Source organism: Falco naumanni, chromosome Z (assembly GCF_017639655.2).
Source record: "Falco naumanni isolate bFalNau1 chromosome Z, bFalNau1.pat, whole genome shotgun sequence".
Taxonomy (NCBI): Eukaryota; Metazoa; Chordata; class Aves; order Falconiformes; family Falconidae; genus Falco; species Falco naumanni.
Genome location: NC_054080.1, coordinates 40,767,714 through 40,781,861, shown reverse-complemented (window position 1 = coordinate 40,781,861; position 14,148 = coordinate 40,767,714). Strand labels below are relative to the sequence as shown.

The window sequence follows — 14,148 nt, the reverse complement described above, 5'->3', positions numbered from 1 at the left end:
ACTTCTGCAGATGGGACATACCTAGATCCATTGGCCCTGGCAGGATGTACTCATGAGTGCTGGGGGAGCTGGCAGATGACATTGCAAGACCACTTTCAATAATCTCTAATCAATCATGGCAACTGGTAGAAATGCCCAAGACATGGAGGAAAGTAAATGTCACCCTCAGCTTCAAGAAGGTCCAAGAAGGAATCCCCAGGAACTACAGGTCAGGCAGTATCAGCTAAATCCCCAGAGAGGCAATGGTGCAGCTAACCCTGGAACCCATTACCAGACACATTAAGGACAAGAAAATCAGAAGGAATAGTCAGCACAGATTCACCAGTGCAAAGTCATGCTTGACCAATTTGGTAAACTTCTACAGTGAAATGACTGGCCTGGTAGATGAGGGGAGATGAGGTGGTGGCAGAGGGGAAGTAACAGGTGGTGGCGGGGGTAAGTAACAGAAATACAGATTATCACAAGACCATCTCTTGGCAAGAGAGCTAGAAAACACAGACAAGCAAGGACTGAATTAATCACTCCATAACAATGCATTTGGACAGTAAACATGCCTCCTAAAAAGCTTTTTGGCCATTCTTTTCTGCATAATGTGGCAGCCAACGGAATGTTAGTTTAGTCCAACTTTTAGAAACTCTTGTTTGGAAGAAGTTAAGGTGGTGTTCCTCTGCACAATGGATCAACTTTGCAACATTAAGCAGCACCACTTACACCACAAAGAGAAGTCTGTGGACTGAAACAGCTAGGATTAGAATCCCTCAGTGGCAAGCAACCATGAACCAATGGTTTTACACATTTCCTCATTGGTAAAAAGAGATACTTTAAAGTTACACTACATCATATGAAGTTAGCTAAGCAAGTTTTATACACAAATCACTATTTTTGGGTTGCTGCGTACATTCAACAAGTGGGAAAATTGGAGTGCTAGAAGTATTACAAGCCATCTGTGATGAATGACAGATATTTTGGTAAACTTAACTACCAGCTACTGGCAGAAAACCAGACCACCACGTGAGAAGCAACGTAGATCAAAAAGCTCAAGAAGAGTGCATACAAAGCAGTGTGACTCCCTCACCTTCTGTCAACCGCCTTCAGTACCTGCTGCTAACACCTCTGTTCAGCAGTCTGCACTTAAAGTTCAGGCAGTGAACATCTTAAAACTTCAGATAAGCCCTGTCCCCAGATTAGTACTAATAAATGCTACATTCTTCTTCAAATTATCAAGGTACAGAAAATTCTAACACCTTGTTATTTACCTGAAAGGAAGATAGGAAATGCTTCCAGCCAATATAAGCCTGTACACATCTTCTGGGGATTTTCTCAGGTATATTATCTATTTTTGTGGAAAAGGACAGAAAAGGAAAAAGATTATTTTTAAGATTGATATTAATAATTTCAAGTCACTTGTTTACTACAGAAGGCATTATCACAGAAGTAAAAAGTGCTGGGAAAGAGTGGCATCAAGAACAACTGTATGCAAGTATGCAACAATAAAACAAACATAAACAATATAAAATACTGGTCAACCTAGAGGAATACATGTTTTTATATAAAATGTATAAATTAGTGCATGAGTTGTTCAACTACAGGCTACAGTGACAAAACTTCTGTCTAGATTCTTCCATGTTCCTACTGCAACTCTGCTGGACCAGCTTGGAGATTTATTTATTTTTTTAATTAAGATTTTAGGATGTAAATCAAAACACAAAACCCCAGAAAGATATCAGCAAAGCTACGAATCATCTGGTCTACAAAACAGTGTCAGCAGACAAGATTAAAACAGTAATTCATGTATACTTTAATTTTCCTGCAGCAGTACATTTGCATTATTCGAAGTCCTGTACTTGCTCCTTTGCACTGGTAGTGCAGTATCCAGGAACTAAATCCAGATACCACAAAGGGAAGAAAGAAAAAAAAAAAAAAAAGAAATCTGTAACTTCAGCAGCAAAATCCTAAGAACAGAACGAAGCAACATACTTGAAGCACTGTGTATCAAACTTTCTACTCTCAAAAACACTCAGAAAAGAATTCACAAAGGACCAACTCAAGACAAATATCCAAATGGTCTTCCATCACAACATGCCTGACCCCTCTTGGATAGCCTCTAACACTAAGGTCTCTTTAAATAATACTGTAAAACTCCTCTTTTATGCAAACCACATCTTCCAACGCCACCAAACACCATCCCCCAGCAAAACCAGAAGATAACAGCAGTTAATAACAAACTGTCATTAACGGGTCAATACTCAGTAATTTCAAGTTAATACTTTTCCTTTAAAACTGCATTAACTAAGCTTTAACACACAAAATAAAGTGTTTTTTTCCATTAACATTTAGTAAAATTATTTGAATCTCTTATATTAATGACCTTTTTCCTTAAGAGGTTTTTTGAAAGTAAGAATCCTAATGAGTATTAATTAAACACCCCAAAAAAGTCTAAGTGTGGCATTTTTGCTTTCTGTTGCTTTTGACACGTTTTTATTCCAAAAGTCGCCATTGCCTTTCAAATTTCTTTGATGATACTGCAAAGCCAGCTTGAACAAATGGCTTAACATCCTCTTCTACACACATACACACATTCTTGTGAGGTGGGAACGGGAGGCAAAATGGATGACGCTGGAAAAAAAACACCCAGCTTGAAACATATCCTAAACAGACTGCTAAAACATACATGGCAACAGGTGACCCCTTTCATTTTCCCTCTGATTTGATTACTGTGTTAAGTATTTTCTCCCTGTGCAATTAGCAAAATCAAAGAAAAAACCATCTGTTGTGTTGAAGTAGTTTAGCTAAGTAATAAAAACTCCATGTTTTGTGTCCATGTGTGCTTTCACTGGGGAGGGGTAAGTGACTTTTGCATTTGTATTTGCAAGCATACACCTGTAATAGAAAAGAGACTTAAAAAGCACCCAAAACATCATTAAATAGCTGCTCCTCACATGCCAGAATTCACTTTCCATCCTGCAGGTATATTCATTGCCTGGATTGGGTATCAAGGTTATTCCAAGAAATTTCAAGTTGTATGCTTTGATACAGTCATACTTTGCATCTTGCAGCACAGGAACACATACTGCTCTCTAGCAACCGTATAAATCTAGCACTGCTTGCTTATCAGAAAAAATGCTCTGCCCCAGAAAAACTCACAAACCAGAGACATGAAATGGCATTAGCAAATAAAAAGTAATTAAACAGCAGAAACTGAGTTTGTAGCCAGAAATTAGTCACATGGAAAAAAAAAATGGGATTCAGTGCTGTGAGGCTGGGTAATATACAGAGAGTACTACTTGTACAACAGGCAAATAGAAATGCAGCTACTACTAGCTAATGCTGTAAGCACATGTACCTCAGAAAGGTCAAGGATTTCTCCTGTACCTCAGCTGAACTTATACCAGTTTCTCAAAGAAAACAAGCTCCAAGGCAGAAGCATTTGTTTACAAGTCTAACAGCTGCAACAGGCAACTTTTCCCTTAAGTGTTGCATTAAAATAAGTCTAAATAATGTTACAGTATACTGAAACATGTTAGTTCTTAAGCACAGATCCAACTTCTGAAATCACATTACCAGTGAAGTTGCTAGAAACGCTATCTTAACGTACATGCGCGTGCATGTAGACTTTCCTTAACATAGTTATAGAAACACATGCTACATAAAAGGACACTTAAAAAAAACAACATGATTTTTTCAGTATCTGCCATCATTTAGTACGTACAAAAAGCACTGTGCAGGCAGATGGCATTTTTCAATGTGGAAAAGCTACTAAACAAAAATATGCAGTACCTCCTGTACAACTGAAGCAATATACAGTATATTCACTGAAGAAGGAAGCTCTTCCAGGTGGATTTCTCAGAATTTTCTGAAACGAAGACAGACCCTGCTGCACTTCAGCTGTGACACTACTACACACATGAGAAATAACATGTGAACAGTTGCAGAGACAGATGATGGAATGATCAGATGGTATTCTCAGTGAAAAGTGGTTTACAACAAAAATTAGTTTAGTATGAGGATATCTAGACAGATGCAATGGTGTAGAGTGCTTCAAAATGGAAGAATTCAGTCTCTACCCAGAATGGGAAAGACCGTAAACAGATACTTAATTCACAGGGAAAGTATCCTGGCAGTAACACAACACAAGAGGCTGTGACAGTTGAAGTGGAGAAAGAATCAGTTTCTGTCAGAGCCTAAGACCATAAAAAAGTACCCAGCTAGAAAACTTGTTAACAGGCAAGACTGGATGGAAGCTGAACATGGGTGAATCTGCGTTCAGGTTGTGGGTGAACAAAATTCCAGATATGGAAACATTTAAGACTGAAGGAGTGAGGGAAGAAGCAGCAAAGCCGAGGAAAGCAACATATGTCAAGGCAGCAGAGGCCGTATCTGCAGTAGGAAGTAGTGTGCACCAGCAGAAATGCACCTGCAGACTGACAGCCAGCACTGATGATCTGAAATCTGCATTTCCCGCAGCTTTTAACCTTAACAGCTAGTCCTAGTCTGATCCTGTGGAATCCCATTACCTGTTGGGATTACTCCTAGACGGCTCCACAAAGTGAACCAAAATGCACTAAGCAGGGTTCAAGGAAAGATTCGCTTCAAAAACACTCCTGACATGAACTGAAACTGTTACAGAACTGTATATAATACTGTTTCTGAACAGGCTGTATGTAATACTGCTTCTGAACAGGAGGAGACCACTGAAGCCTTAAAGGTGAAAAATTTCATTGGAATGATGTGGGTGAACAAAGGACTAAAGAAAGCCCGTAAATGAGAGAAAAAAGTAAAAATGATCAGAGACCTATAGTAGACAGAAGTGTTGAGAGGATGGATGACTTTCTAAGGCAGTAAGCAAAACTGATGTTTCAGTAGAGAAGAGAGTGAAAATGTTGATCTGATGAACAGTAAAACAAAGATATATTTGTGAATTCATAAGGTATGTACTGGGAGAAGGAAGGGAAATAGGAAAAAGACATACCTCCAGAAATCAAAATATACAACAGCTGAAATCAGTTTGGTCAGATGCTGATTATAATTTATGTTTCTTCTGTGCTTTCTAAGGTGACAGAAACTTTCACAAATAAAGTTGTTTTCCTACATTAATGCCAATAAAGCAACTAATAAGTATGATTAAAAAGATGAAAAGTACTAAAATAAATTTCAAGCAATTATACTAACTCTTACTTAGCAGAAGCAGGCGATTTCTGGAATGGCTTTTGCCCATTCTCATATACACAAATGAAGAAAAGTCTGTTAGAATTTTACACTGATTTCCCAAGAGGGTCCTTTCCTGCAAGTCAGGAAATATTAAAAAAGCAGCTTTTTTTTAAAACCTTAGAAAATTCAGCAGACCTGAAAGAAATCATCCACAAGTATAGCTGCATCAGTTTTAGAATTTTCCTACAATCACATGCAAGTGCAAATGGGTGTACATCCATATCTACATACGCACACACACACAAATACACATGGAAACCCTCTTGAAATCCTTTACAAATCTTTACTTAAGTACCTTCCAGAATTTTTTCTTTCTAGAAAGAAAGAAAGAACTGGAATCTTTCAAGTCAAAGTAACATACTATTTTATCACACTGGGTAATCACTTGTGTACCAACAATTTAGAAATTTGCTTTCTCTATGCATAGAGAAAAATAACCCACTGAACTTAAAAACACAGCCAGAAATTTGCTATTAGCGGCTGAACCATTCACATTGCTCTAATCATCCTTTTCATCTAGGACATACGTTTTGAATTAAGAGACTACAGGCAGCTCTGTGAATGGTCAAGAACTATCCAAGCATTGAGTACCGGGATGCACTCAAGCACTCCTCCAGCCAATACCGTTGGGTAGTCAAACACAGCACTATAAAGTTCACTGAATGTAACAGAAGAGCCTGTAGGACTAGGTGACTCAGTCTTTATAAGCATTTCAAATCAACCACAGAATGAGTTCTTTTAGCAAGCCATGTTACTGTCTCATTCATAATGTTTTCAAACCAGCCCTATTTTTTTAAACAAAGATTTCATAGTTTATCATTACAATCATGCGAGTGGTATTCACAATAGGAAGAAAAGTATTCCTGGTAGAAAAGGAAAGGAGGCTCTGGTTGAAAAAAGCATCTTTATCTTCAGTATATGGGATTGCTGAGTGAAATAGTAATGCTGCATGCAAGACAGAACATGTTTGATAAGAATAACCCATGACATAAGTGGTAGCTTTTTCAGGAAAATTAAATAGGATACTTAAATATGCTGTACTGTTAGAAACTATATCACGTCTGTAAATAGCACTTTAAATTCACATCTGTGATGGGCTTAGTGTAATCAAGTTTGTCCACCTGTTCACCCTTAACCGCCAAATCTACTTAAGGTTGCTACCTAAATCATACATTTTACCAACCATACTGACTTAAAGCAAGAAAATAATGAGATTAATTTTACACTGCTTACAAGCACATTTCATGTGATACAACTATGATCCAGAAATGTCACTCACCCAAAATAGCCTGAACTGCCATAAACTGCAAATAATCACAACCCACTCATTGCGAACAAATGCAAATTACTGTGTGTTACCAGACTCAAACACAAGCTCACACACGTCTAATTTACTATAAAAGTGTTAAATATTTTATTTCATTAAAACCTCCATTGCATATACTAGTCAGTTGATACATTAAATTTTCTAGCTATATTCCTTAGAAAAAAATTAAATACAGCAAAATTAAAATAGAAATATATTAGAATAAAAAGCTTCCTGTATGAATTTTTGTGGTGTACTGAAGAAATGCACGTGGCCAACAGTCCCTTCATTAGCAGAAACAGAGTCATTAAGTGGGTAAAACAGGCACAGAGGGAATAGCTGCCGGTCTCTGGCATCTCTTTGTTCATCATAAACAAACACAAGAAACCTCCAATTACCTTTTAAACAGCAGAGGGGAAGCATAGAAAACCCTATTAGCTGGGAACTGACCAGGCTGGGCACATCAGTACTTCACGACTGCTAAGAAAGCAAGTTAGTACTATTGTCAGGACCCCCAAAGAGCAACCCTTCTTCTACTGAGACCAGCAGTCTGGTAAGAACATCATGAAGAAGAACCTAGTACAAACAGCAGGAAAAGCTGCTGTCATAAAGACTAACCGCGATCTTCCAAATGCAATTCAGAGAAGGTAGCTTTTCAGAGGACATGAACACAAGAGAAAGCCAAAAAGACTTGGGACAACTTTTGCTTAAATGAAAGACCATTACTTTGTCCATCTAGTCTCTGCCACTTGCTTGTCAAGCACAAGCACCTCTCATCAAAGCACAGCTGGGGGTAAACACAGTCTACCCACCCTTACCCATTTACCAGCACTCTGCCTGGACCACTAAACAAACATGTTTGCCTGCTTTCCCATGGCTTAGCCAAAGATAATTCTGCAAATGCCACAGTAAGAACAGTGCAGTTTGACATCACACAGATGTGCACTAATTGTTTCTGCAACCTCCAGCTTCTACCCAGTATTAGGCCCACAGCTAAGAAGGACACTAACAAATTGAAAAGGCAAAAAAACAGTACTACGGATCAGAACGGATGAAGGAAACGCTGCTTACCCTGAAGAAAGAAGATGACAAAATAGACAAAGTACAGAGATGAGTCCTGGAGAAGGTGACCTGAATTACAGCAGTTCATGGGGCGGTACCCTCGGAGGGTCACCCTCCAAGTACATAATTAGTGCCAGGCCTGAGGAAAAAAACACTAAGTTAATGCAGCCAAGGGGAGAGGGGGGAGCTGGGAACTGGGTGGACAGGTCACAGAGGAGACATTTTCTTTCTTAATACAGAAGGAGCAATGATGGAAGAAGCAGACTTTCCTCACCCACAGCCAAGTCCTGGTGAAAATCAAGAGAAGCCACTGTAGAGATCAACTCAGAAGATCACTGCTGCTTTGGTAGAGTGGTAAGGCCTGAACAGTGCAGATACCTTTTAAAGAAAAATTGCTTTTCTTTGGAAGCTGAAGAACAAAGGTGGTTTCCCCACCCCACCCCCTTCCTTCCCCTCATCCCCTCTGCCCAAACAAAGTGTAAACATTTAACCCCAACACACTGAATTCTGGCTACCCTTTGAGTGGCTGAACGTGCCAAATTTATATATAATCTACACAAAAGAATATTATTCCCATTATGCAGTGTATCATCTGCAAAAATGAAACAAAATACATAATTAAAATAGATGGAAGATGAACACTAAAGGGATTAAGATCTAAATTGTTAAGATTTAGTCTAAAAAATAACACTTTATTCTAAAACTACATATATAACAATGTATTTGAAAACTTTGCTCTTCACTCTTAATGCCACTTTATACTGATGAGCCCTGTAGCTTGAGTTAGGCTGTGCTGTCACATCAAAGTACACCTGGAAGGAAGCAGCAGATGCAGGAGGAGGGAGAAAGAAGTGTGTAGCCTGGAGAGTTCAGAAGCTACCTCCACTGAAGAGTAAAGAAAGACAAGTTACATGAAGGGGAGGAGTAGGTGGGAATATTAAAACACACCAACTGTGAAGAAAAGACTGGGAACAGACTTTGCTTGTAAATCAGAACAATAACACCTGCCCTTATACTTCACCACAGTTCATGAAGTCTTTCATAACTGCTTTAGTAGTCAAAATGAGCATAACCCCACATGACATATAAACACACATATAAATTTAAACAAAATATGTTGAATGATAAACATGCTAACACATCCCAACTCCTTTAAGCAGAACTTCAATAATGTTCTATTTAAGAATACAAATTTAAGGTCAACAAGCCCTTAAAATGACAGGCTCTGAAGCTGCTAGCATAAAACTATTCAATGTTTATGAGGACATGCAAGTTCCAGAGGAGAACTAGTTATATACACTTCATTATAGTTTCATAGTTAATTTGTGATTTACGTTTTAAAAAAAGAGAGAACAAAGCCAGAAAGCACACACACTACTATGCCTGTGCTATTCCTCAAACCCTGGCAGTCTGTTATTCCTAACAAGTAACTTAAAGCACCTGAATCTACAGAACACCTTGCACCCAAAACTATGCTTAAGTTATCAAAGGCCTTACAACACATGCAAACAAGCACTATTTTCATGACTAACTCTGCAAAGACTACTTTCCCTTTCTACTTCCTTGCCCTTCCCATCTGAACTCCTCCAACCTAATGCACTGCCATGCAGTTCCTCAACCCACTATGAAGCTAAAAAACCAAAATCAAGTAACAAACACATTAAACCCACAGAAAACAAAATACAGTGGCAACCTACCACTTACCCTTAAGGGATTTTAGACATTAAACAATGATACTCAGGTGAAGCAATGAAGAGCATTACCAACAGGACATTTGGTCTGATTAACTAAAATTACAAAAATGCTTCTTACAGTTTTAACTAACAGCTGGATGGATTCTTATTCACCAAAAAGCAAATCACTCTGAACTGGACAAGTAGGTGGATGCTTAAGCCTACATATGTTTTAAATAAAGATGGCCTATACTTCCTTTCAATCAGGAAATATGCTTATAGGCATATATTTATCATGCATTCTGAACAGATCCTATACACTACTGCTTGCCCCATAGAGAACAATCCATTTCTCCCTACAGAAAGCAGAAAAAGGGGACATGTATGTTTGAACACTTCAGCAGTGACTGCTGTAATTAAGCCTGCCTCTTCATGAAAGATCATGAAAGGGTGCCAGGGAGAAAAAAGTAAGCCTCAGGGGCATAGTCTTTTCCTGTGTGATCTTCCTCCGCTGGAATCCCTCCCACACAAATCTGGGAAGAAACTCTACACGACTTTATAGAAAAAGCAGGACCAAAGCCAAAGTCTGTTGCACTAAAAAAAAAAATCAGCACCTAGCTACAATTACTTCACCATCTAGGACTTCCAACTATGCAAGCCAGACATGTTCCGCTTCAAAGAGGGGACTGGTGCTCACAGAGTGCTCCACTTTGCCACAGGAAACTGCCGAAATACTCAACCTGTACAATGCAATAACCTAAGCACAAGTCTTTCTACTCTGAAAATGACTGGTGGTTTTGACTAGCCTCTTTCTGCCATATGCCAGCTGTCTGCAACCCCTCCCACATGCATTGGCTAGTCAGTCATGATCTCGTGCCATACTCAGCTGGATCTGTGTTAGCATCCTCTCTGTACTGTGTAATGCCCACTTCTTCATTGCAGTCCTCTGAAGTATAAAATGCCTACTCCTCTGTCCAACAGCCTCCATTTTTAATTACCATGCTTTGGACTGTCATAATCCATACATATTAATATTAGAGCTTTATTCAAGTCTATCAAAGCATTCCGCTTTAACTGCATGTTGTTACTGCAACATGGCAGAGCTACTGGATGATCAGAACTAACATTTGTGTTAGGTTTTTTGTATACTTTTACATCATCAACAAGAGTACTTTTGCATTAGATTGTTTTGCCATTAGTTAATTTTCCATACCATGGATTCTGCTTAAAATGTCAGCTGCTGTGCTACACAATACTACTACACATATTCAGAACAGAAGTTTACTGAAAAACAAAAGACACTTCTTCCCAAATAATGGCTGATAACTGAAGTCAGTCCCCTCTCACTCTCCGGGCCTCCATTAAGATCAAGTCACTAGGAAGGAGTTTTCCTAAAAGCTGCAGCTCCTTTGTCAACATAATGCCTTAACTGCAACGAAGTTTAGTAAGTCATGTTGCTGGTTTTTGTGTTGTTTAAGAATGCAAATATCTACAGCAACATTCTAAGTGCCTCTGTTTCAAAAACCAAGAGTGACACATTTTCAAATCTAGTTCTTGATTTGTAATAAGTACTGTAGAAAATAAACAGAAAAACTCTGGTGAGCAGGAAATGGACCTCTTGCATGATGCAGAGGGGCAACAAGGAGAATACCAGCATCACAGCTAGTACTGTATAGCCTTGCAGCTAATAAAGGGGAATGACCTAAGGCTACATAAACTCTGACCCCTCAAATCTCCAACATCAAAAACCGCATAGATTCTCACTTCATTTTATTACTCAGTGAACGAGAGAGATGGTTACAATCAAGGTGTGTTACAAGTCAAAGCAGAACATGAATATGGTACATCACATCTCTCATGCTGAAGCATTCCGGTTTATTCCTTGACTACACTTCCGTGTACCAAAGACATGCAGTTGTGATGTAAAGCCAGTTGTTTTCCCTTCTGCAATCAGGGCCATGGCTCAGTGCATTTCCAGCCACATTCTGCATTCCCAGGCTTTATACTAGTCCTAAACCTACCACATGATTAGTCCTTCTCCTAGATTAACTGAAGAGATCACCTTACATTAAAAAAGCTGCAGCTGGGGAAGAAAAGGTCTACTTAAACAGGCATGCAATGGGAAATGCTATACTGTACTTTGTGCATGGTAATATTTCTCTGTTTTAAAAAAGTAAAAAGAAAGCATGTGTGGGTGAGGGAAAGAAAAACCATCAAGAAACAGTATTTTTTTCTAAATGAAAATATTCATAAAGATTTTTTTTTCAGTAGTGCTCTTATTTCTTAGGAGCATAGATTGCAGTAGAGAGGAAAAAACCAAAACTGTAGAACTCTCACTCATACACCCACTAGACATTAAAAATTGTCTTAGTATGTGGTACCTTACTATATAATACATTAGTAGGAAGATATGTATTCATGAGACAAGAATTGGTTTTATCTTGCTGTTTTAGAAACTACGTTAAAAAAAATTTAACACATTTAGCAAGCTGATGTAATGTAAAAACTTAAAATACTTACTGCGTAGGAGCCTATGAGGAATGCAGCATTTGCTTGTTTCTTCTGATCAAAGCCAGTATAATGAATTATTTTCTTCCTTATCAATGAATATGACTGTATCAAGAAATGAATGAGATTATGATTTTGCATTTTAGACTTTTCATACCTTCTTTTATAAAATCAGAGGAATGCAAGGGTCTGTTTACCTACTTTCAGTCATCTGTATTCAGAGGACCAAGCATATTGTAGACTGGTCGCTCAAAAGCTTTGGAATACTCTACTGCATCCCTGCCTAGATTGTTCCAGTATTTTTCCCAGTATCCAGCCTAAATAATTTTTTATACAAGTTACAGTGATCTTTCTTTTTCTCCTTAAATTAGTGTAGTATTTCTGACTTCAATCCCTAACAGATAGGTGTTTATGAGAAGTAAACACAAAGTAGCATTCTCAAAAGCATCACAGGCATGTTAAAGTCACAATAGTTTTGAAAACCTACTTCAGACTTTTTATTCTTAAAGAAAACCTGACTTTAGATAAACCATCCGCTAACTGGCTACTGAACCGAATTTTGATGCTCTTGAAACTGATTAAATTTTATTAACTGCTAAGATTGCTATTTAAATAGTGACATTTTATGCTATGTTGCTTGTTCAGATACTATTCAAAGCACTCAAGACAAATAAACCCCGGATCACTAGCAGCAGTATCCAGATCCCAGTAATCCTAATATGCCTCTCCAATATCAAACCCAAGATACTCAAAGGAATTATAATAGAGACCTGTGTTGCTTCAAAGCATCCTGTAAACAAGAATTACGAGAATCTTGTCTCCATGAAGCCCATTTGTGGCGCCACAGGGACAAAGCAAGTCTGAATTATACAAACTCATACCAGTGACAGACATCAAGGAATGGAAAAACAAGAAAAACCCAAACCTCTGTTAAAATATAATGTTCTGCATACTTCCCAATTTTCACAGTTCAGGGGCAGTTTCAAGAAAAAAAAGCAGTTTTGAAGAGGCAAACTGTGATTCACATCAATGCTAATAAGCTTTTTTATCTGCCTAACAGGTTTTATACTCCAACATCTGTTAGAGGTCAACTAACTCAATGTCATTCATGTTAATTAATATAGGAACCCTCTGTTTTGAAGACACAATGTTCTATCAAAAGCCCTATCCTGAAAATTACCGAGCAGTCCTCAGAGGAGATAATGTGCAGTAAAAGCACAGCAGTCTCCTTCAGGACAATGCCATAAATGTTACCTAAGATCAAATGTTGCTTCTTACCAAAGAGATGTCAGGACCAAAAGAGAAGCCCAAGACAAACAAAAACCACCTCAAATAAAAATGTGTTGCATAGCCATCAAACTTACTCAATACTGGCAGATTGCCAAGATGACTGAATTCCAAGAGGGTGGCTTTTCATTTAAAGCAGTCTGTACCCATTTAGTAACATTTTAGGAGCTTAACATTACTTACTGCCACAGTGGTGCATTTTCTGGATCTTAAAAGTAAGTGGTTTTCCCTCCTGATTGCCCTCCTCCCTAAATTTACCTTGATAAAATTTAGCATTTATATCTGAAACTTAGCTGGATTAGGAACTCAGGAACCACCTGAACAAAAAAAACCCACAACCTTTTGGCCCATTTGTTTCTGTTATTTAAAAAGTCAAGACTATTGAACAAAAAAACCAAGTGTTACCTTTAATTTCTTATTTAGCTTGCAGCAGTATCTGTAGACCATTGCCAGATTGAGTGGTCCAAAGTCTGCATAGAAGCTGGCAGGAGAAAGGGGAAAAATTGCACATGACCTCTGTAAATGCCTTTTTTTTTTTAAATCAGGTGCACAAAGCAAGAAATAATAACATATATGATGTATGTGCATCATACTAAAACAAGAATGCCTTCTTACATACATACTATTTTGTTGGAGGTAACAGTTTTGTCATCTTTAAATGGGGGCTAAAACTATTTTTTTTGTTTTCCACACACCACCACTCATAACCAAACTAGAATACTCCAGGTTTGAAGAATTCTCTCTACTGAATCACTCTGTAACCAGTTCAGAAACTCTTATTTTAAGAGCAACCCAAAAGCTTTACTGTAAAAGAAGGCAATTAATATGGCTAGAGAAAAGTGAAACTGAGAAAAAAGATTGATTAGTACTTTCAAAAACAGTAACCATGCTCTTGGTCAAAAATATTTAAAGAATTGGCAGCATTCCAAGATCACATACAAAGGCATACAGTGTTCACTACAGGGGAAATATTACATCCATTGTCAGCTCATAAAGACTTGAATTGATTTTGCTAGTTTTTTCTTATTATTCTAGAAGGTTTAGCCTTTCCACTTAATACTTGAGCAACCAAAGTCATCCTCTTCAGCTCGGCAGTCCAGTGCA

The 14,148-nt window shown here is 38.1% G+C and overlaps 1 protein-coding gene across 15 annotated transcripts in view; it reads right to left on the bottom strand.

Moving 5' to 3' along the window:
• Nucleotides 1–14,148, bottom strand: part of CDC14B (cell division cycle 14B) — a 46,075-nt gene that overhangs the window by 23,484 nt on the left and 8,443 nt on the right. For all 15 annotated transcript variants that reach the window (XR_005825511.1, XR_005825513.1, XR_005825510.1 and 12 more), the window contains exons 3-5: nucleotides 13,450–13,525; nucleotides 11,770–11,862; nucleotides 1,257–1,333 (exon numbers count right to left, since the gene is read on the bottom strand). Coding sequence is in view for 10 of the 15 variants with exons in the window: in XM_040579123.1 (XP_040435057.1) it covers nucleotides 1,257–1,333; nucleotides 11,770–11,862; nucleotides 13,450–13,525 (246 nt within the window). In the remaining 5 variants the exon portion in view is untranslated. The remainder of the gene's footprint in view (nucleotides 1–1,256; nucleotides 1,334–11,769; nucleotides 11,863–13,449; nucleotides 13,526–14,148) is intronic.